Source organism: Clupea harengus, chromosome 18 (assembly GCF_900700415.2).
Source record: "Clupea harengus chromosome 18, Ch_v2.0.2, whole genome shotgun sequence".
NCBI lineage: Eukaryota > Metazoa > Chordata > Actinopteri > Clupeiformes > Clupeidae > Clupea > Clupea harengus.
Window position 1 is genome coordinate 13559411 of NC_045169.1, and position 22094 is coordinate 13581504.

At 41.8% G+C, this 22094-nt stretch overlaps 2 protein-coding genes across 2 annotated transcripts; both read right to left on the reverse strand.

Annotated features, from left to right (window-relative positions):
• Window positions 1-5523: 5523 nt before the first annotated feature.
• LOC116224632 (macrophage mannose receptor 1-like) lies at window positions 5524-10861 on the reverse strand. The gene is made up of 4 exons (XM_042710531.1): window positions 10852-10861; window positions 10107-10478; window positions 8777-9154; window positions 5524-5582 (listed from the first exon to the last, which is right to left on the reverse strand). The coding sequence occupies exons 1-4, from the start codon at window positions 10859-10861 to the stop codon at window positions 5524-5526; spliced, it is 819 nt and encodes a 272-aa protein (XP_042566465.1).
• A 5661-nt stretch (window positions 10862-16522) lies between these two features.
• On the reverse strand, window positions 16523-20530 carry LOC105890066 (C-type lectin lectoxin-Phi1-like). Its single transcript, XM_042710532.1, has 4 exons — window positions 20508-20530; window positions 19246-19607; window positions 17835-17926; window positions 16523-17229 (listed from the first exon to the last, which is right to left on the reverse strand). Exons 1-4 carry the CDS (start codon window positions 20528-20530, stop codon window positions 17086-17088), a joined length of 621 nt encoding a protein of 206 aa, XP_042566466.1. The 3' UTR covers window positions 16523-17085.
• Between the last annotated feature and the right edge of the window lie 1564 nt (window positions 20531-22094).

Here is a 22094-nt window from a genome sequence, read left to right on the forward strand (position 1 = left end):
CACCCTTCTGAGTGATGAGGTCTAATGTGTGTGTGTCTGTGTTTCTATGTGTCTGTGTGTCTGTGTGTCTGTCTGTATGCGCACAAATGTTTGACAAATATATTCCCTCTCCTGACTGGCTCTGTCAATGCTTAGAAAAACACACACATGAAACATTGCTATTAAAGTGCAGGTTTGTTTTCCTGTAGATCAGGGTTGAAGGCTGGGTGGGCTGAGTGCTCTCTCCCTTTGCTTCAGGAGGACACTCTTAATGAAGCGATAGGGTGAACAGATATAGTCAAACTTTGGAAAAGAACTTGATGTCACTATCCCATACAACACCCATACAACTTGATGAAAATACTTTAAAAAATACTTTTGTAAGACATGATTTGTCTCCTGTTTATCTTTTATCTTCCCTTGTGTGTGGGTATGTCGGTGTGCACATTACATTTTGTGTTTTTATTTATGTCCATACTGTGTAATATGTAAATAAATAAACTGTATTGTGTATGCCCACTTGGTTAAGATTGTCAATGTTTTACTATGTTAATTACTATATACAATTATAAAAACTGCAACCACGGATATTGGAATATTTGGAGTGTGTGTGTGTGTGGACCGGCAAGGTTAAGCATGGTTAAGCGTCTCCTTATGAGTTTGTAGTTATTTAACATCACTTTCTTCACAGGTGCGATTGCATTAGGATGAACATTAATTAACTGGGTCTTACCTGTCAGACAGCTCTGGAGTTGCTCCTCTGTTGTCACCCCTTCTGGTGCAGGTTGATGTCTCTGAGAGAAGGATACCTCTGTGACTGGAGCAGGTGTCTAAATCACTATGTATTGTCAAAACAAACAAACAGGAACTAGATCTGCTGTTCTTTATGCAAAAAATCCTCCCTCCCTAATGGCCAAAGGCGTTTGAAAAGCTTTCTGTACAAAGAGCCTGCTGTGACAGATATGCGATAGGGCTCTCTAGAAATCCTCTAGCGAGATGGGCAAGGAAATATAAAGATATGAAAACATGTCTGTGTCTCTGTCTGTGTGTGTCTGTGTGTGTGTCTGTGTGTGTGTGTGTGTGTGTGTGTGTGTGTGTGTGTGTGTGTGTGTGTGTGTGGTATGAAAGCAGAGAGGTCATCAGCAATTGCATTTGCATGACTTCCTCCACCGTACTGTGCCTCTTTGTTGTTTGAGGAAACATCCTGAACTCAAACCTAAGGTGAACATCCTGAACTCTAACCTAGGGTAAACATTCTTAACTCTAACCTAGGGTAAATATCCTGTGTTGTTTTCATTCTAACCTGTTACACGCAAACCAACCCTCTCCTTTACTTATGATGGCAATATTTATACCATATATTTGGAGACTCAGTCTGAGGTATGATCAGTCCAGGAAACAGGTTTAATCTTGTACAATGGTGCGCACCAAGGGAGACAGACTGAAGAAGTTTAGTCACTCCACAGAGCTTAGCCTAAGAATCTTCTAATCAACCATTGTAACATTTCAGTTTATATGCCCTCTGAGTATAAGAGGTGTCACCCATATTCATGAGGCCCAGGGCCATCAGACAGTCTGACCTGGCCGGGGAAGGGGTGAGAGCTATTTCACACCTCCCTCAGGTCAGAGTCATCTTAACAGAATACACACCAGAAATGCTTACATTCTAGCATCTAGTCCAAATTAAACAGCAATTACAACTATATATTAGATGCATTGAATTATTGACTATGGTATATCATTATTAACTCTGAACCTTAAATTCTGATTCCTTCACATGGCATGACTAAGCATGTTTGATCACACTGAAGAGTTACAAGCGTACCAACACTCTCTTTTACATGGCATGACTCAGCATGTTTGATAGTGCCTAATCATGGCCATACTGCACCTCTTGGTTTATTCACTGTATACTAAATATTACAGACATATTCTATCAGGCAGTAGTTTGAGCATCAGAGGCTGATTTGACAGGTGTCAGGGTCATGGCCCTCAGAATCTGCAGGAACCAGAATAAGCCTCCCTGATGTTGTTGGCATCAGAGGTTTTGCATTGCAAATCAGGTCATGATACCTGCGAAACAGACCTAAAGTTAACCTTTGATTTTTGAATAAAGAGATGAACCAACTCTAAACAATTCTGAAGTCAATGGCGTGTTTGTAACTCCCTTTTTCAAATCTCCACATAAAGAAGTCTGCTTTCCTCTGGCCTGTTTGCATATGGATACAGGACACAGCTGAAAGATTGTCTGATTTCACTGAAGATCACTGAGTTAAGACCCACACAAAACCAAGGCAGACAGACAGAGGCAGGACCCTTCCAAATGGGACAGACAGAGGCAGGGCATTCCAAATGGGATGGGCATACTTTGCCTGGGATCCACTCCTGAGTCAGCTGCTACCTGGGGCCACTGGAATTGAAGATGCTAACAGCTGCCACCTGGAGCCACTGGAAGTGAAGATGCTAACAGCTGCTACCTGGGGCCACTGGAAGTGAAGATGCTAACAGCTGCTACCTGGAGTCTCTGGAAGTGAAGATGCCGTTATGACCTAACCTTTGGCGGCACTTTGGGGCGAACAACCACTGTTTATTCATTGAAATTTGTTTAACGCATACTGATACTTCCCAAGGCTCAATGCGGAGAAACAGCCTAACGCACAGATTGAAAAATGTTGGGCGTCTTACAAGGCCACTCTCAAACAAAAATAGGGGCCGCTTCTTTCAAAGGAGTTGTTTACTTTTGTCAGAGGGGAATTACAAAGCTTGCTGTTACGACAAACAAGATCTCAGAAACAAAAAGAGTGTTACAAGGTCTTAGTTCACACAAACGTTTGCTGCTTCAACTGGATGCCAGAATAGCAGCCAAGAAACAAGTAGCCATACAAGTGCGTTCCACTCCCACAAGACACAAAATGGCTACCATCATGAGGTGAACAAACCCCCAACGAAACAAAGTTAATGCATTTACCCACAACAAAACAACACAGGTGACCAACACAAAGTGGAGTGCAACAGCCACAAACCAAAAGGGTCACAACAAGTAGACTAACTACAAAGTTGCTGCCATACCAACAACACAAAGACCCATGAAAAGTGAACTGCCACTACCACAACACAGATGGACACCATGTGGTCTTCAACCACATGAACAAGTTAATAGATGCAAAAAAACAGCAACACACAAAGTGACCAGGGGTACGTTCGTCGTAGAGTTGAAGCTAAGTTAATCAATTGGCCTTTTAGCCCGTTAAGATTAGCGAGCTGATTGAGAACAGCAAATATCGGTTCGTTAACGGCTGACCCGCATCCTAATCATGTGGTTAATTTCAAGCAGGCTAAAGTTATCATGGCATTTGCGCGTGCACTTCCTACTTCAAAAGGCAGGAAAGGTCGATTACCAAAACCATGATTTTCTAACGGTATAATTGTTCTAAACTCAAAGAAAAGGGCTCTTTTTTTCTCCGCTGGCGAGTAGGAGATGAACATGAACGCTTATGAAGAATACAAGACCATAATCATGGCAAAATTCAACACCACCACCGCTGTGAGAGCAAGGTGTGTTGGGGTGTTTATAGGGTGATATCTATATATGAATCCCTGACCGCAAGTGTCAGCTGGTACAGAGGTTTCGTCTACCGATTTGAATCTGCATGGTTGCTAGTTCAAATCCCCTCACCTCCTTCCTCATTGAAGTTTTACATTTCCTTGGAAGTCGCTTTGAATAAAAGCGTCTGTTAAATGACTAAATGTATTAATAACAAATGCAATAAATTGAAGCAGCGAAAATAAATTGGCTGTATTTCTCTCTATTCTTATCATGAGTCCACCGTAATCATTTTCTACAATAATGATATGCTATGCTGTACTAATAACACATATAATTATGAGTGCTTTGTTCTCCGCATCACCGACACTACAAAAATGTACCACTCGCAAAAAAGCGCAAGACAGTCAATGTTCGACTGTGGTGTTTGCAATAAATGACTCGAGAAGGTCTTGTAAATTAATGATTCCTTGTCGGCTGAATCGGTAGCGCTCATACAAGAATAATGGATCTTGGCGATCGCAAAGAACTCTCTCCCTCCGCTAATCTAACTCTAATATCAGTCCTTGGTCAATGGGATCCCTCCTTTTTCCGGGGGTGTGGCAAGCTTATCCAGCTACACTTAAGTTAGCCTGCCCTGGAGCAGGTTAGTGCTAATCGATATGTAACTATGGTGATTTATCAAAAGTTGCTTCCACGAACCAAAAAGAGGGGCGTTTTTTATCTTAGCCTGAAAATTAGCTCGCTAAACCGTTTAGCGAGCTACGACGAATACCCCCCTGGGGTACGTTCGTCGTAGGATTGAAGCTAAGTTAATCAATTGGCCTTTTAGCCCGTTAAGATTAGCGAGCTGATTGAGAACAGCAAATATCGGTTCGTTAACGGCTGACCCGCATCCTAATCATGTGGTTAATTTCAAGCAGGCTAAAGTTATCATGGCATTTGCGCGTGCACGTCCTACTTCAAAAGGCAGGAAAGGTCGATCACCAAAACCATGATTTTCTAACGGTATAATGGTTCTAAACTCAAAGAAAAGGGCTCTTTTTTTTCTCCGCTGGCGAGTAGGAGATGAACATGAACGCTTATGAAGAATACAAGACCATAATCATGGCAAAATTCAACACTACCACCGCTGTGAGAGCAAGGTGTGTTGGGATGTTTATAGGGTGATATCTATGTATGAATACCTGACGCCAAGTGTCAGCTGGTACAGAGGTTTCATCTACCGGTTTGCATCTGCATGGTTACTAGTTCAAATCCCCTCACCTCCTTCCTCGATGTAGTTTTACATTTCCTTGGAAGTCGCTTTGAATAAAAGCGTCTGTTAAATGACTAAATGTATTAATAACAAATGCAATAAATTGAAGCAGTGAAAATAAATTGTCTGTATTTCTCTCTATTCTTATCATGAGTCCACCGTAATCATTTTCTACAATAATGATATGCTATGGTGTACTAATAACACTCATATAATTATGAGTGCTTTGTTCTCCGCATCACCGACACTACAAAAATGTACCACTCGCAAAAAAGCGCAAGACAGTCAATGTGGTGTTTGCAATAAATGACTCGAGAAGGTCTTGTAAATTAATGATTCCTTGTCGGCTGAATCGGTAGCGCTCATACAAGAATAATGGATCTTGGCGATCGCAAAGTACTCTCTCCCTCCGCTAATCTAACTCTAATATCAGTCCTTGGTCAATGGGATCCCTCCTTTTTCCGGGGGTGTGGCAAGCTTATCCAGCTACACTTAAGTTAGCCTGCCCTGGAGCAGGTTAGTGCTAATCGATATGTAACTATGGTGATTTATCAAAAGTTGCTTCCACGAACCAAAAAGAGGGGCGTTTTTTATTTTAGCCTGAACATTAGCTCGCTAAACCGTTTAGCGAGCTACGACGAATACCCCCCTGATAGATTGGGAAGCCACACCCACTACATCAAGATACACTGATCTCTGGAGTGACCACATCCCACAAACAAAAAGGGCACAGCCCAACTGATTAGCTGCAATTAAAACACGTAGGAGCAGTAACACAGAAGTGGCCCAACCAAAAGTGGACTGCAACAACCACAACACAAAAATGGGTCACACTGTGGTTATCCACTACACACAAATGTTGCCAACTAACACCTAAGCAGCAACCATCAAGTGACCCAACAAATGTGGAGTGCAGTGTCCACAACTCAAAAGGTCAAATACCCCAAGTTACTGTTCTCAATACTATTTCAATCACAGCTCCACATGACAAAATGACCGAACAACAAGTAGAAAGCCACTCAAAGATCAACCTGTTGCTTTTGAAGGGACCGGTATAGTTAATAAAAATATGCCATAGTCAATAATTCAATGATCTTATACCTAGTTATAATTGTTACTTTTATTTGGATTTAACTAGCATGTAAACATTACTGGGTGAATATACCTTGGGCTGACCTGGGGAGTGAGGTGTGATATTAGACTCTCACCTTCCCCCCCAGGTCGAGACAAAGAGCCCTGCACCCATGGCCCATTTGAATAGACGGTAACACCCCTTAGAGATCAGTTTATTTAACAGACTGTCCCTCAAGGGATAATCAGATATGCTGAGGTGAAGTCCTGTGAGGGAGGATGGATCTTCAAGTCTCTGTCTCACAGTGTTTGGCCGCCATTCTTCAAGAATAAACTTGGATCCTGACTGATCAAACCTAAGACTGAATCTTCAATATATGGTATAAATTATATCCTATCACTTTGCAAAGTGTAAAATGACTGTGGTGTGTGTGTGTGTGTGTGTGTGTGTGTGTGTGTGTGTGTGTGTGTGTGTGTGTGTGTGTGTGTGTGTGTGTGTGTGTGTGTGGACAGAGAGACGCCAGGGGGGCGTAGCAGTGGAGAGCGTGACGTATTGAAACCATGCAACACTCTTAAATAATATTTCTGTATGAAGTTGTAGCCCTGAAATTAATTTAACTGACTGTGAAGTTAGAGTTTTAAAACGTGTTAAGTCTGAGTCTTGCGTGGCAGTTCCAGAAGACAAACCATGGAAGTGGCACACTCGCAATTCCACTCATCGTTACTGAAGCGTCTCCATACCATTTACATTTACATTTACATTTAGTCCTTTAGCAGACGCTTTTGTCCAAAGCGACGTACATTGGAGAGAACAGTCAAGCTAAGAGCAATAAAGAACATGGTGTAACAATAAATACTACTTTACATAAGAATTAGAAATACGACCTAGAAAGGAAAAAGAAGTGCAGGAATGTAACTGCTGAAGTGCAAGTTAAGCGCTAGTCAAGGTGCCAGTTAGGAAGGGAGGTGCTCTCTGAAGAGTTGGGTCTTCAAAAGCTTTTTGAAGGTAGAGAGGGACGGACGCCCCTGCTCTGGTAGTACTAGGCAGTTCGTTCCACACACGTGGAACTACAAATGAGAATAGTTTGGATTTCCGTGCTTGCACAGACGGCAGTGCCAAACGACGCTCACTAGACGAGCGCAGCGTCCTGGGTGTGAAATTTGCCCTTACAAGAGCATCTAGGTAAGTGGGAGCAGAACCAGCAAGCATTCTGTAGGCAAGCATAAGTGACTTGAACTTAATGCGAGCAGTTACCAGAGCCAGTGGAGCTCAATGAGTAGCGGGGTGACGTGTGCCCTTTTCGGTTGGTTGAACCGACATACCGGACAGTGGAAGAATGTCATCGGTCGGACTTACACTTCAGCAGCTAAAAAAGTAACAAAATACATTCTGAACGCAGCATATCTGCACTCTTGCTGCATTAAATAACCCAGACACCATGCACTGGGTAAACTACAGATAAATGCTAAATGTATTTCTGCATAAGGAAACATCAGAGCATCTCTTTTCATGACCCAGTTCACTCGTGGTAAGAAAGGATCACACAAGTCACAGGAGTAGGAAAAGTAATTTAATTAAGCACTACCTTTGAGCAACAGAACAATACCCTAACTGCAGTATTTCATTCTAATTAATGCTTGTTGAAGATACTTTTATGCTTCATGTTAACACTAGATTTACACCAACTGACTTAGGATAGAAAAGGTTTGTGATCACAGATCGAAGGCACACAGGTGTAATTCAGATTGAGAACGAAAACAAGTGTAATTCAGTTAAGAATGACAGAACAGGGGTAAGACTGCCCTACACACAGTTACATTAAGAGATTCACAATCTCTTTTGAAAATGACATAGTCAATCATGAGTTTGCTTAAAGTGGCATTATGTAGGAATTGCTAATCGCTAATGAGATGCTAGCGGCGAAACCTCTTGAAATTTGCTTACTTTGACACTATGACAAACTAGTGAGTCAACAACTTTCCTAACACAGTCAAACATCAAGCAAGTGCAACACAAGACAAAGCAAGACGGCAAATAAGCTATTTACTAGTTCGGCAGACAGTAGTAACCGGGCGGCTTCAGGCAAAACTACATAATGCAGTAATATGCCTACGGACCCTGGTATGGCAATGTCACGGAGGCGATTCTCCATATTAAACGTCATTGTAGCGCTCCCAATTTTTTTTAAGCTGTTATTTTAAGGTAAAACTGCTAATCCTAACCCTAACCCTGAAGTACAATTCCTACATAATGGCACTTTAAAATCCCCAAAACACAGGATGCATTTGTAGACAAAAATACAAAAAAGATGATATATTTTACTGCAGGATAGGTGAGTCACATTTAATGTCTATAAATGTAAGGTGAGTCAATATACATTGTGACACAAAGAAAGACAGGGGTTTATCACACACACACACACACACACACACACACACACACAAACACTCACTCACACGCACACACTCACACACTCACACACTCACACACACACAAACTTACTCAAACACACACACACACACATGTCCATAGTGAGACAGGAGTTTGGAGGCTCTGGGCAGAGTAGGATCCAGTCCTAATCTGTAAGAGTAAAAAAAAGTTAATCACACACACACACACACACACACACACACTTATGTCCATAATGAGATGAAGCAGACACACACACACACACAAACACACACATGTCCATAGTGAGATGAAGCAGACACACACACACATGCACACATGTCCATAGTGAGATGAAGCAGACACACACACACACACACACACACACACACACACACATAAACACACACACTTGTCCATAGTGAGATGAAGCACACACACACACCCACACACATACACACACACACATGTCAATAGTGAGATGAAGCAGACACACACACACAATCATGTCCATAGTGAGATGAAGTGGACTCACCCTCAGTGGTGCAGATAAAGTTGAGTTTCTCGGTCTCTGGAAGCATGACCCACTCTCCCTCCCCGTCTCCTCCAGACTTCACTGCCCCCACTCTGGCACTCTGATGCTCCAGTCCAGCTGTGCAGTCCGGCTCTGTCTCTCCCCCTGGGGCCCAGTTGCTGTAGCAGACCGTCTCTGCGTTGTCCCAGAACCAGAAGCCCATGTAGCAGGAGTGTTGCAGGCCCATCCACACGTGAGTACTGGAGGATCCTTTAGCCCGCCCCCTCACCCAGCGCTGGATCTGCTCAGAGGTCACAGACACCAGGTCCACATGGTGCTCTCTGCAGTACTGCTGCGCCTCTTTCCAGGTCTTATTCTGACGAACCAGAACCAGTTTGTCTGGAGAGAAAAGATAAAGGAGAAAGATACAGATCCCCATGTCCAGTTCTGGCGTCCTCCTAAGATCCTCATTTTATCTGCAGTAGCATAATGTGCAGAGTGACCAGATGTACAATTCACAAAGAGATAGTAACGCCATTAATAGATAGTAACACCATTAAAAGATAGTAACACCATTAACATATAGTAACACCATTTACAGATAGGAACACCATCTGTCAGGAATTATAGGGAAGTACCGTCATAGTACATCCTGTTTTTTATGGTAGAGCTGAGTACAGTAAGTCTGCTAGGCCCACTCAACCATCTTTAGGTCACCATCACATCTGATTGTGATCACGCTGTTTGGGACTGTATTCCCATCAAGTAGAAGAGAAGAGCGCCCTGGTTACTTACCCTCATAGCAAATGAAGCTTGAAGGATGTTGACAGCCTACATCATTCCACTGACCAGTGTAATTAATTAGAGCGCAGAACCTGAAACTGAACTCTGAACTGTTGCCAAAATTGGGTTCTCCAGTGTCCCAGTGGCGAAATGAGGAGGTGCTGTTGTCTGACCACTCCCAGGCATCTCTGAACAGGCCAATCCAGGCTTCATGGGTACCCCCTTGGACCTCCTTTATCTTCTTATTCTCTGCCTCATTCCTCACGCTGGCCAGGTCTGTGTGTTTCTCTCTGCAGTATCTCTGAGCATCTGCCCAGTTCTTCCCATCTCTAACCAGCACATAGGGTGGTGAGTTTCCCCCTGTGGTAATGCATGTGTCATGGTTAACTGAGAAACAGCACAGCTTTACAGTCTCAACTAATGTGAGTGCACATGAAGTCACAACAAACCGACGGATAGACCTGCACAGTCTAAGGTAAGAGTTAATGAGGTCATAACCAACTGATTTGATTACTTGCATAGTTTAACTGCCTATATTCAAGAGAGAGTAAGTAAGAAGGCTTCTCACCATCATAGCAGATGAAGGGCCTAGTTTCACCACACTGCCTACTCCACCATTTCCCTTTATTTATTCTTATCACAGTGCAGTTCATATAAGTTCCTCCTGGGTGGGGTGGGTTCCAGTTCTTGAACTCTCTATAGAAATCCCTGTCAGCCAGAGACCACTGCCACTTAGGACTGCTTCCATTCTTCAGCCCAATCCAAGCATTTGCATCACCTGTTTCATTCATTGTGCGATTTAACATCTTCATCTCCCTCATGTTGTCTATGGTGGCGAGGTCAGTGAACTCATCTCTGCAGTATTGCTGAGCTTCTGTCCAGTTCTTTTTCTCCTTCACCACATGGAACTGTGTCACACAGGAGGAGTGACTGCACAGACCTGAGAGGAGAGGAGAGGAGAGGAAGAGAGGAGGGACTGCACAGACCTGAAAGGAGAGGAGAGGAAGAGAGGAGAGGAGGAGAGACTGCACAAACCAAAGAGGAGAGGAGAGGAGGAGAGACTGCACAGGCCTGAGAGGAGAGGAGAGGAGAGGAGGAGAGACTGCACACACCTGAGAGGAGAGGAGAGGAGAGGAGAGGAGAATAGGAGTGACTGGACAGACCTGAAAGGAGAGGAGAGGAGGAGAGACTGCACAGACCTGAGAGGAGAGGAGGAGTACACACACACACATCTGAATACACACAGATCCACACACATGGAGAATGAACACGTCCACACACACTCACAGACAACTGGGCCTGTCGATAAGCACACATAAACATGCACACATATAAAGTACGAATACGAATGGTCACACACACACACCACACACACACACACACATCAAGAGAGCAGACTGACCTGAGAACAGCAGTGTGGTAATGAGAAGCAGAGTCATCACTGAGGGCCTGAAGAGAGAAGATCATTTAGAGATACTGGCACAAGTCACACAGTGAGGGAGATAAACAAAATAAAACAGCATTTGGTGTTTCTGACACACGTCACAAACACTTACACACACACTCACATGCACACTCCCATGCACACTCACATGCACACTCACATGCACACACACTCACACTCACACACACACACACACACACACACACACACACACACACTCACATACACATACACTCACACACACTTACACACACACACACACTCACACACACACAAACACACACACACAAACACACACACACACACACACACTCACACTCACACTCACACACACACTCACACAAACTTACACACACACTCACACAAAATCAACCACACACACAGTGTTCAGTGTTTCTGGCGTTGCTCCACCCATGCAATCGACCCAAAATTAGTTTTTGCGAACTCAGTCATTTTTCATTCCGGGCCACCCTCACACTCCGATGCTCCATGTGCATTCACACTCCCGGGAGTGTGTTTGTGTGTGTGTGTGTGTGTTTGTGTGTGTGTGTGTGTGTGTGTGTGTGTGTGTGTGTGTGTGTGTGTGTGTGTTCTGACTACCATACTAACGAGCCTGACTCTTCAGCTTTGCCGTCAAAGTGCAGGTTTGTTGTCCTGTAGATCCGGGTTGAAGGCTGGGTGGGCTGAGTGCTCTCTCCCTTTGCTACAGGAGGACACTCTTAATGAAGCGATAGGGTGAACAGATGGCGTCAAACTTTGGAAAAGCCCTGGAGTCTTTTCAGCAGAACTTGATGTCACTATCCCATACAACACCCATACAACTTGATAAATATACTTTATAAGTACCTTTGTAACTACATTTTTGTGAATACATTTTCAGCAAACATTACAGAATAATCTGTCTTAATTCAAATATATATAGCTTCATTTGTCTGTCAAAATATAGCATCTTTCTATCTACAATTATCTAAATTTCCTCTGGTTTTTAACTGAAAGTTAACTGTTTTGAACAGAGTATCTAAATGTCTGCAAAAATTCCTGTACTTGCACAGCGTTTTGCTGGGGCTGAACATTGACTGAGACAGGTATCCATGAATTTCGGAAGATATGGTCATTGAATGCATTTTGTATCTAAGCATTGGAAAATTAACCACAGTTTAGTTCACATAGTCTGCTGATATTGTGGATGTGTTAAGTGTACATGGTATGAAACAAGTGTGAAAATGATGGAAAAAAAACTGTCACTGGGTCTTACCTGTCAGACAGCTCTGGAGTTGCTCCTCTGTTGTCACCCCTTCTGGTGCAGGTGGATGTCTCTGAGAGAAGGACTCCTCTGTGACTGGTGCAGGTGGATGTCTCTGAGAGAAGGACTCCTCTGTGACTGGTGCAGGGGGTTTTCTTTATGCAAAAAATCCCCCCTCCCTAATGACTAAAGGCGTTTCAAAAGCGCATGTAAGCATATGTATGTACAGTATGTGTGGTGTGTGTGTGTGTATGTAATATTGTCCAGCAAGCTTTGGGGAGAGCTATTATAGCCTACCGACAGCTTGCCTTTTGTTTAAGTTTATGTTCTGAATACTAGGCTACTTCAACTTGTGACTTGATGAAGGCTACCTAAGACAAATAAAACAGTTTAGTTCATCATAACAAAGTGTACAGACCAAAACTAATTATCCTGAAGAGAGATAGATTCTTTAAGGGTACATTTTAATTAGCTTAGTGAAATTTTCCATTATGTTTCCCTAAAACAACTGACCTAAATCCCTACCAGTCTTAGCAAAGCCGGCAAGTGTTTCAAGCGCATTCCGTGCCACCACATACATTCATTCATTATGAAACCATGTAACACCGCAATGCCTATTGTCCACGAAACACAAACGCGTTAGCATTGCGTCCACGAAATATTGAAGAGAGCACATTCTTTCGTGCACAGCAAACATGCTCATTCATGTCGTGCGCTGAATTGACTGTTGTACTTTTCATTTCAAAGAGGAGTTTTGATGGTCGTGACATCTACAGGGAAGATAAATCAACGCAGTAGAGACATTATTTTACGCTGTCACCTGATTTGCCAAACTATTGTTTAGGAGTGTTACATAATTTCAACACGCCCCCCCCCCCCCCCCCCCCACACACACACACACAAACACACACACATCATTTGAAGAAATACGGAACAATGTCATGTGACAATATGGCGATATGATGCTTAAGGGCCAAATAGCAAAACCAGGCCTGATATTCGTTGAACTCGTCTGTAGGGCCAGCGTCACTGCACTCGCCTGCCCCGGGAACACCTGGTTCAGGCTCTCCCTCAGCCTGGACGTCTCCTCCGCGCTCTGCTGCTGCTGTGTGTGTGTGTGTGTGTGTGTGTGTGTGTGTGTGTGTGTGTGTGTGTGTGTGTGTGTGTGTGTGGCGTTCTTGTAAAATGCTCTAATACGTAGTCAATCATGACCTCTCCATGAGAGAAGCTGGCCAAAGGGTTCAGCCAAACCTGAGCCGTCATACTGTGGCATCAATTGTTCGTACGTTCCGCAATGACAATGATACTTTGCTGGCCTTTACAGTCAATTTACTGTACTGTGTTTCACTCTATTTGCACTCTTGGCAACAACCATTTCTATACTTTTGTAAAGTGTGTTGCCACAATACAATGCAGTACTGTAGTTTCGCTAAAGTAATTTACAAAGCAGAATTCTGATTATTTACAGTATTTACAGCCTATTGCACTGTTTTATAGAATCAACACACTGGCCCACACTGGTGGCAGGGGGAGAATGTTCACTGCAGAACAGATTTGACCTTTTTACTGTATATTGAATACATTTGTATACAGTATACATTTGACTTCTTACAGTATATACATGTAATGTGGAAAAATGACTGCAATACATATTTTTGTGTCAGAATCTTTGCCATTTTGTACACAGTAGAACAAATGTAAATCAATGGTGTTGATAGGTCCTTGTTTAGAATATCTTTTACAGTATTGAGCAATACAAAAACAGAACTACAATATTTTACTGTATACAAATGTTCGACATCTACAAACTTTACAACATCTAGATGTGTTGTTCATGTTCTGCATAGACTGCTAGCCCTGGACTATGAGGGAGGTCATTAACCAACATGCAAGTTTGTCCTCAGGTTCAGCAGAAACTGGTGGAAGACAGCAGACTTTAATGTGACCTGGAGGAAACAACCGGATTGACAGATCAGAACTTCTGCACAGAAAGAGAGGAAAAGAGAGAAGAAGAGAGAAGAGGGTTAGGGTAGTGTGGAAAAAGCCCTGTGCTTGTGTTTGTGTGTGAGTATGTGTGTGTGTGTGTGTGTGTGTGTGTGTGTGTGTGTGTGAGTATGTGTGTGAGAATGTGTGAGTGTGTGTGAGTACATGTGTGTGTGTGTCTGTGTGTATATGTGTGTGTGTGTAAATGTGTGTGGAAGCGGATAGGGAGAGGGTGTAGGGGTGTGTGGAAAAGGATCAACTGTGTCCTTCAGTTACCTCCTTCATGTACTTAGATGCTTGTCCATAAGGGTGATTGGGGCGACGCACCGCCTCCAGGAAAAGGAGATATTTAGTTTTCTGTCGGATTCTACCACTAGACCGTCTGATCTGCCTCTGAATGTCATTGTCCAGTCAGGTAACAGTCAGGCAAAAGTCAGTCAAAAGTCGTGCTTCAAATGGACCCGGCCCTTGTGGGTGATTTGGGGCGAAATGGAAATCGCCCCAGACCTCTCTCATCGACTCCCATGTTAAATCAATTTTTTCACAAAACAGGGCTCTCAATGCATTCTCTATGACTTCCTGGAGGGCTCGCCCCTCCATGCTTTCATCATAAGTAATGAACGTCATACAGCTTCGACCAAGGCATATTCTGTCGAGATGGCTAGTGCTCAGTTCAACAACTCAATTCTTTCTTTGAAAGAAACTCCTTTCGGTTGGCGTACTAATGATGAAAAATTGGCAACAATACAATTAGGACCAAATGTATCCATTCAACAGGTTTTCTACAAGGGGGGAGAAATCCGACATTAAAGAATTGGTACGAAAAAAAAATCGTGGATAGCAGGCTGTGAAGCGGCTAACGCGGTCTGTATTTCTATATACCACTGTCACTTTTCATAGGTTTCACAGTGTGAATGTTCGCTTCTTGCACTTACATTGAGTTATTTTCTATGCGATGACTTATTTTGCTTTTGTATGCCAATACTTTCAAGATCAGTCAATAAATATTGTTGGTTTTGATTTATATGTTGCCCCCTTCTTTATGTTGTTACGGGACATATCATGTGTCCTGTTAAGCTATGTTACTTCATACATACATTTTTTCAGGAGCCGCCACTGGACAATACATTCTCCACAGCAGACCTTTTTTATAACCTGGAGAGAGTTTGAGTAATTCAAAGATCTGACCCTAATCTCATCTGCTACAATTTTCAGTCCTAGTCGATAGTCCTTCATCAACATCAACAGAACAACTAAATACAACCAATAATGAAATAACAAACATTCACAAGTGAAACTGATCAGTTTTATTCACACATACACATGGACGGATTAAGAAACCACGGGCCCCTGGGCCTGGACATGTTGAAGGCCCCCCCCCCCCCCCCACACACCCTCCGCGAAAAAAAAAATTGTGCGCACACACACGCACGCACACACACGCACACACAAACACAACCAATGTGTTGATTTTACGGTCGAATTAGATACTTTGGCTATTGTATTGGGAAAGTAAACAGGTCAAAGTTTACTCCGTAACATCCACCTTCGTTGAGGTGTGCACTGCCCTGCTATTGTTTCTGACATTACATGTGACAGGGCCGAGTGATTCTTTTCCAAATTGAAACTGATTAAGACCTACCTGAGGGGCAGCATGGGGCAGGAGAGGCTGAATGGGCTGGCTATCCTGTCCATTGAAAAATCAATTCATGCATCACCACTTTTATGTTTGAAAGGCGTCGTTCGGCAGGTGTAGCCTACTGTGCCTGCTTGTAAGTCTTGACTTTCAGATTCTGCGCCTAAACTAGCTATATCGTATCGTCTCATCACATGATCAAATAGAGACTTGACATTGGACAACAAGATACATGATATCACCCAGCAATCATCATTGCATATCTGTATATGACAAAAATAACAAAGAAAATAAGAAATTATTCATTTAATTGAATTGTTTTTTTAATAGTTTCTATAGTGTATGTACGATAAGCATATCATTCTGTTATAGATTGCTACTGACGATTTCCCCCTAAAAATGATGAAAACCATGACAGAGACAGGGTTGCCATTTTGAGGGAATATATATCATAAGGTATCCGTAGTAGTCTCAAAAAAGTCATGCTTGATCACTGTCGCATTAAACTAGCTTTTTCTAACACAGCACAGGTACACTCAATTAAAGCCATTAGCAAATGAATAAAATACACCTTTTTCAACCACACATAAGAGATACATAACAGCGACTTCACACAGAGGCTCTGGCCTAGGGGCCCCCTGAGCTCATGGGCCCCTGGGCCTGGGCCCGGTTGGCCCGTTCGTTAATCCATCCCTGCACATACAATAAAAGCATATGGGTGTACAGTGGTTAATCCATTGCATTTAGCAGGCATTACATCTAAACACATGTTTTAAAAAAGCTTTCTGTATTTTCACAAATATTATGGGCAGTTCAAAAGTGATAGACGTGTTTAGACTTCATCTTCTGGCACACACCCCTGTTTTCCACTACACATTGCTCCTTTAAGATGTTGGCATCCTCACAGCAAAACCAAAGAATTCTTTGTGCATACAATATAATGAGCACAAGTGATAAATATAGAAATTACACCAGGCAGATATTAGGTCTACAACCATCAGAAGTTTTTCTTTCTTCATTTCTCCTTGCTGCTTTGCCCATTCCCCGCACAGAAAATCTGATTCTACCCATCCTTATTGTCACCTAAAAACTCTGTCAACAGTAAAACATATGCTGATCCATGCAAACCAAAATAAATCTTATTAAGGCCACACAAGAATTAAGTCGCATTTCAATATATACAGTTTCTCCTCTCCTCTCTCATCTCTCTCACTCTCCTGCTCTCTGAGATTTATTGAGCTTCAAAACTCATCTTTGCTCTTCCTCTTCCTCTCTTTTTTCTCCTTCTTCTCATTCTTCTTGTGGAAAATCTGTCCATCAGGCTGCTTTTTCCAGGTCAGTTTAGCGTCCGCCGGCAGCCCCCCCTCCTGCAGTTTCCTTCTGATCTGAGGAGTAGAGCACTCTGATCAACCCTCCATTTCCATAAGATGAAATACAAATGTAAAGCACCTATACAGTATCTCTACGGTGGACTCAGCAGAGAGAGAGGACAGCATGTACTGAGTACATACAGCGCATAAACAGCTTTACATTACTGCACAATAAACCCCAAATAAAATGGAAGAGCCTTGCATTCCTCTGTGGTCAATAAGTAACCAGTATGGCTGTCATCAATGACTATGTTCAGTGATCATGTATCAGGACATTATCAAACTAATAACATCTCAATTAAGTGAATCAAAGTTGAGTTTTTAGCAGTGCCATTTCATAAAAAAATCCAAACCTTTTATTGTGTATGTGTGTGTGTGTGTGTGTGTGTGTGTGTGTGTGTGTGTGTGTGTGTGTGTGTGTGTGTGTGTGTGTGTGTGTATGTAAGTATGTAAGTATGTATATATGTATGTATGTATGTATGTATGTATGTATGTATGTATGTATGTATGTATGTATGTATGTATGTATGTACTGTGTTGTCATAGGTTTTGTATGTTGATTGTGTCTCTGTCCTTGAGTGTGTGTGTGAGCTGATGGTTGAGGCTGTGCAGTGGGTCACCTGATCCATGAGCCTCTCCTGAAATTCAGCATCGCTAAGGGGCAGGCTGGAGTTAACTTGGAACTCCACTCTCACAATCTGCTTGCTCCTCACTGTCACAATGACACACATAAATATACATACATAAACACACACACACACACACACACACACACACACAAACACACACTCACAACCACATATAAACACACACAACATTAACATAAACACACACAACATAAACATTTATATCTATTGAAGTATCTTTATATCTATTAGAATTCATGAAATAAAAAAATCAAGGGGAAGATCATTTCTGATACAGTTATGAGTTTGGGTTAAAAAGCATATTTTTGTGTTTTCCATATAGTATATATTTATATAGTATTTTTTATATATACTGTATATATATACTATATACTATACTATATACAGTTTATATATAAACTGGCACGAAAAGAGAGAAAAAACATATAGCATATAGCTTACACACAAGAGACATAGCCAACACACACACACACACACACACATACATAAACACACACACACACGTTCATAAACACACATCCAATGAGACATCTTTACGTCTATTAGAATACGTGAAAGTTAAAAACCATTCAGATAACACAACAAATGAAAAAATGGAGCCAATAACAAATACAAATTAGGGAAGATTTCTTTGTGATACAGTCATGGGTTTGGGTAAAAAGGTATATTTGTGTGTGTATATAGTGGCATGTTTTCCATATATCAATCAAATATGTACCGTAATTTCCGGACTATTGAGCGCACCTGAATATAAGCCTCACGCACTGAATTTTTTAAAAATAATTATTTTTAACATAAATAAGCCGCACATGTCTATAAGCCGCAGGTGCCTACCGCAACATTGAAACAAATTAACTTTACACAGGCTAAAATGAATATCAAAACTAATACAATAGTTAGTTTTGCCAGTTAGATAAGTGCACTGTTGCTTTAAGAGCGCACAGTCGCAAGAGTCAATCAGAAGCTAGAACGTTAGATTGAAGACAGACGCTAGTTTGAAACCAGTGAGCTAAAGAACTTGAAGACTGGATTTGTATTGTTGTAAACTTTTATTTTATTTTCTAAAGTGTTTTGAGTTGTGTTCTGTCTACGCTGGTAGACTGTGGTTATTTTGACATTAGTTAAGTTATTGAGAGATGCTGAGAAATCGCGTGGAGCTAAGCATCCATGCGGCTGCATCCATGCTAGCATCCTAGCTCCACAAAGCCACCGTAAACACAAAGCCACCGTATACAGTCACAGGTATCATAATCCATAAATTAGCCGCATCGTTGTTTAAGCCGCGAGGTTCAAAGCGTGGGAAAAAAGTAGCGGCTTATAGTCCGGAAAATACGGTATATATATAAAACTGGCACAAAAAGAGAGAAAAGACAAAGCAGCTCACCAGTGTAACATAAAAACATTTTTTCGGCTGAACAGATACCATCATTCCATCTGCCCACTTGCCCCGTCCACATCTTCAATTCGCCACAGTTCTCCGGTCTGTTAATATTATTTGGCTCAGAATCTGCCCAATATGTGTATGTTGAGTTACTTCCGTCTGACCACTTCCAGGCGTCTCTGAACAGGCCAATCCAAGCATCAGCTCCAGATGGAACCAAGCTCTGAACCCTTTGGTTCTCAGTCGGGTTCCTCACACTGGCCAGGTCTGTGTGATGCTCTCTGCAGAACCTTTGAGCCTCACTCCAAGTCTTTGCATTGGGGATCAACACAAAACTGTCTTTCCCTGTTAAAACAGAGATCCCACTTCAGAGGTGAGTGTCAGGTGATGCATGTGTTTAAATTAGTGCTGTCAGTTTAACGCGTTATTAACGGCGTTAACGCAACTCATTTTAACGCCGTTAATTTTTTTATCTCGAGATTAACGCGAGTTTTTTTTTTTTTTTTTTAGATTAACATTCTTTTTGGCCTAGCAAACTGTGTAGTAGGCTAACGTTACGGTTTGAGTGAATGGTGAGCGCGATACAGCGAAATGGATGATTAAAAAGCTTCTGAATGGAAAGTTTACTTTTAAAAGTTGTGTTGTGCAAAAGAAGCGAGCTTCACTGTTGTCTGAAAATGTCAACAGGCAGCTGGCTGAAAGCAAAGAAGTAGTAGGCTTACCTTTTATTGGTAACCTAACTGTTACGGTTCATTGTTTCTGAAATAAGAGGCCTGACTGCTATGTTCCCAGCAAACTTGAAAAAAAGAAAATATTAAGCCATGGTTTAACTGCACTATAGGCTGAGTCCTTGTTTACCTGAAATGTGCACTTGTGCCCTGTTTGGCAATGTTGGTTTTCAATAAAATAAAACATTTGCATAAAGCAAGCCAATCCACTTTTCCATGTTGATAAGGGCATTAAAATAAAAAATAAAATGATGGAAAAAATTAATAAACGAAGGGACATTTAGAATAGATACAAATTTGCGATTAATTGCGATTAATTTTGATTTAACTATGACATAAATGCGATTAATCGCGATTAAATATTTTAATCGTTTGACAGCACTAGTTTAAATATAGGATAGCTTACATTTGCAATCCTGGATGTGTACAGTAGCTATTTTCCACTGACAGGTAAGGTACAGCACAGTGTGAGATAATACAATATGGTGCAGCACACTCAGGACCAGTACCTGTGTGGTTTTCCACTAAAAGAAGTACTCACGAATGTAGGCAGGGTCCATGGCAGTTGAGAAGTAGTTATATCACACGATTCATTTACAGACAACAATGGAGGAGCTAGCTCTTGCTAGATAGAATATCTTGTTTATGACAACTCAGAAACGAGAACAAAAAAATAAAGAGAAGGACTGCAAACTGCCAACAGAAACATTTTTAAAAAGCAAAGAAAGTGGGAAATATTGCCACCATTGTAGACAGTGAATGGGAATGTGATGAATGTGGTGGTCTAATGTACCAAAGGCTACTTTAGTATTGTGCTACATATGTGGAGCACCTGTTTGGTGCACTTGGTACCCCAGCAGGGGAGCCAAAATCAGCACACTGCTGTACACTTCACAATGGAAAAACAGACAATACCCATGAGCATGGTTTTAAAGATATACCGTACCATACTGTGCCTGACAGTGGAAAAGGCCCATAACACATAATTACATGTCAAAATAACACTGTTGACTTGTTATAATCCAGAATGAGTAGTTTGGATTGTAACTTCAACACTGCAAAGTCGGAGAAAATGCTGAAGATTGTTAAATTCAACCCTATTAGTGTTACTTATAATCACGTGTTTGACAACTTACCCTGATCATAGCAGATGGAGGCTTTCACATTTCCACAGTAACTGTCCTCCCATAGCCCATCACTGTTTATCTGTCCACAAGTCTGTCTGCCTCCAAGATTATCTGGCTGGCCACTTGCCCACATTCTAAACTCACTTTCTCCCTGACCATAAAAAGTTTTGTCACTCAGAGACCACCTCCAGCTATTGACATCATTGTATAATCCAAACCAGGCTCCTTCATTCAAAATAAGATTATTTTCTGCAATGCTAATGATCTGGTTCATTTCCTCTATGTTTGTAACAGTGGCCAGGTCTGTATAGTTGTCCCTACAGAACTTCTGTGCCTCCGACCAGGTCTTGTTTTCAGTCACAAAGTGATACTGGTGCAAAAGGCAAGACGATAGTGTCCAGAGCTCTGCAAACACAAGCATATATTAAGCAAATAGGAGCAAGAGATTGTTAATTAATTGTTTAATTAATATCATGGTAGAGAGAGAGAGATTTCAGTAACAATTTATCAAAAGGGTACAATTCACACACTTAAGCAAGGCTTGTCTTTAAACAGTTAATAATAATAATACTAAATAATAAAAATAATGATAATAGAACATTATTTTTTTAGATGCTAACTGTGCCTTTTACACTTTCCAATCTGGCTTTCGTTCCCATCATATCACAGAAACGGCATTAGTCAGGGTTGTAAATGACCTCGGGATTAATGCTGACTCCAAAAAACTATCCGTCCTCCTGGCCCTTCTGGATTTGAGCACAGCTTTTGACACTGTCGATCATGATATCCTTATTAAAACACTTGAAAATTGGGTTGGTCTCGCTGGTCCAGTCCTAAACTGGTTTAGGACCTATCTAACTGGTCTGGAATACTTTGACATACCTCTTTAATCTCGCCTATCACTCTCTGTAATATGTATCTGTTCTCATTGGTCTGTAGTGGGTCTGCTGTACATGTGTGTGTGTTCTGTAATATGTTTGCAATTACATGATGTGGT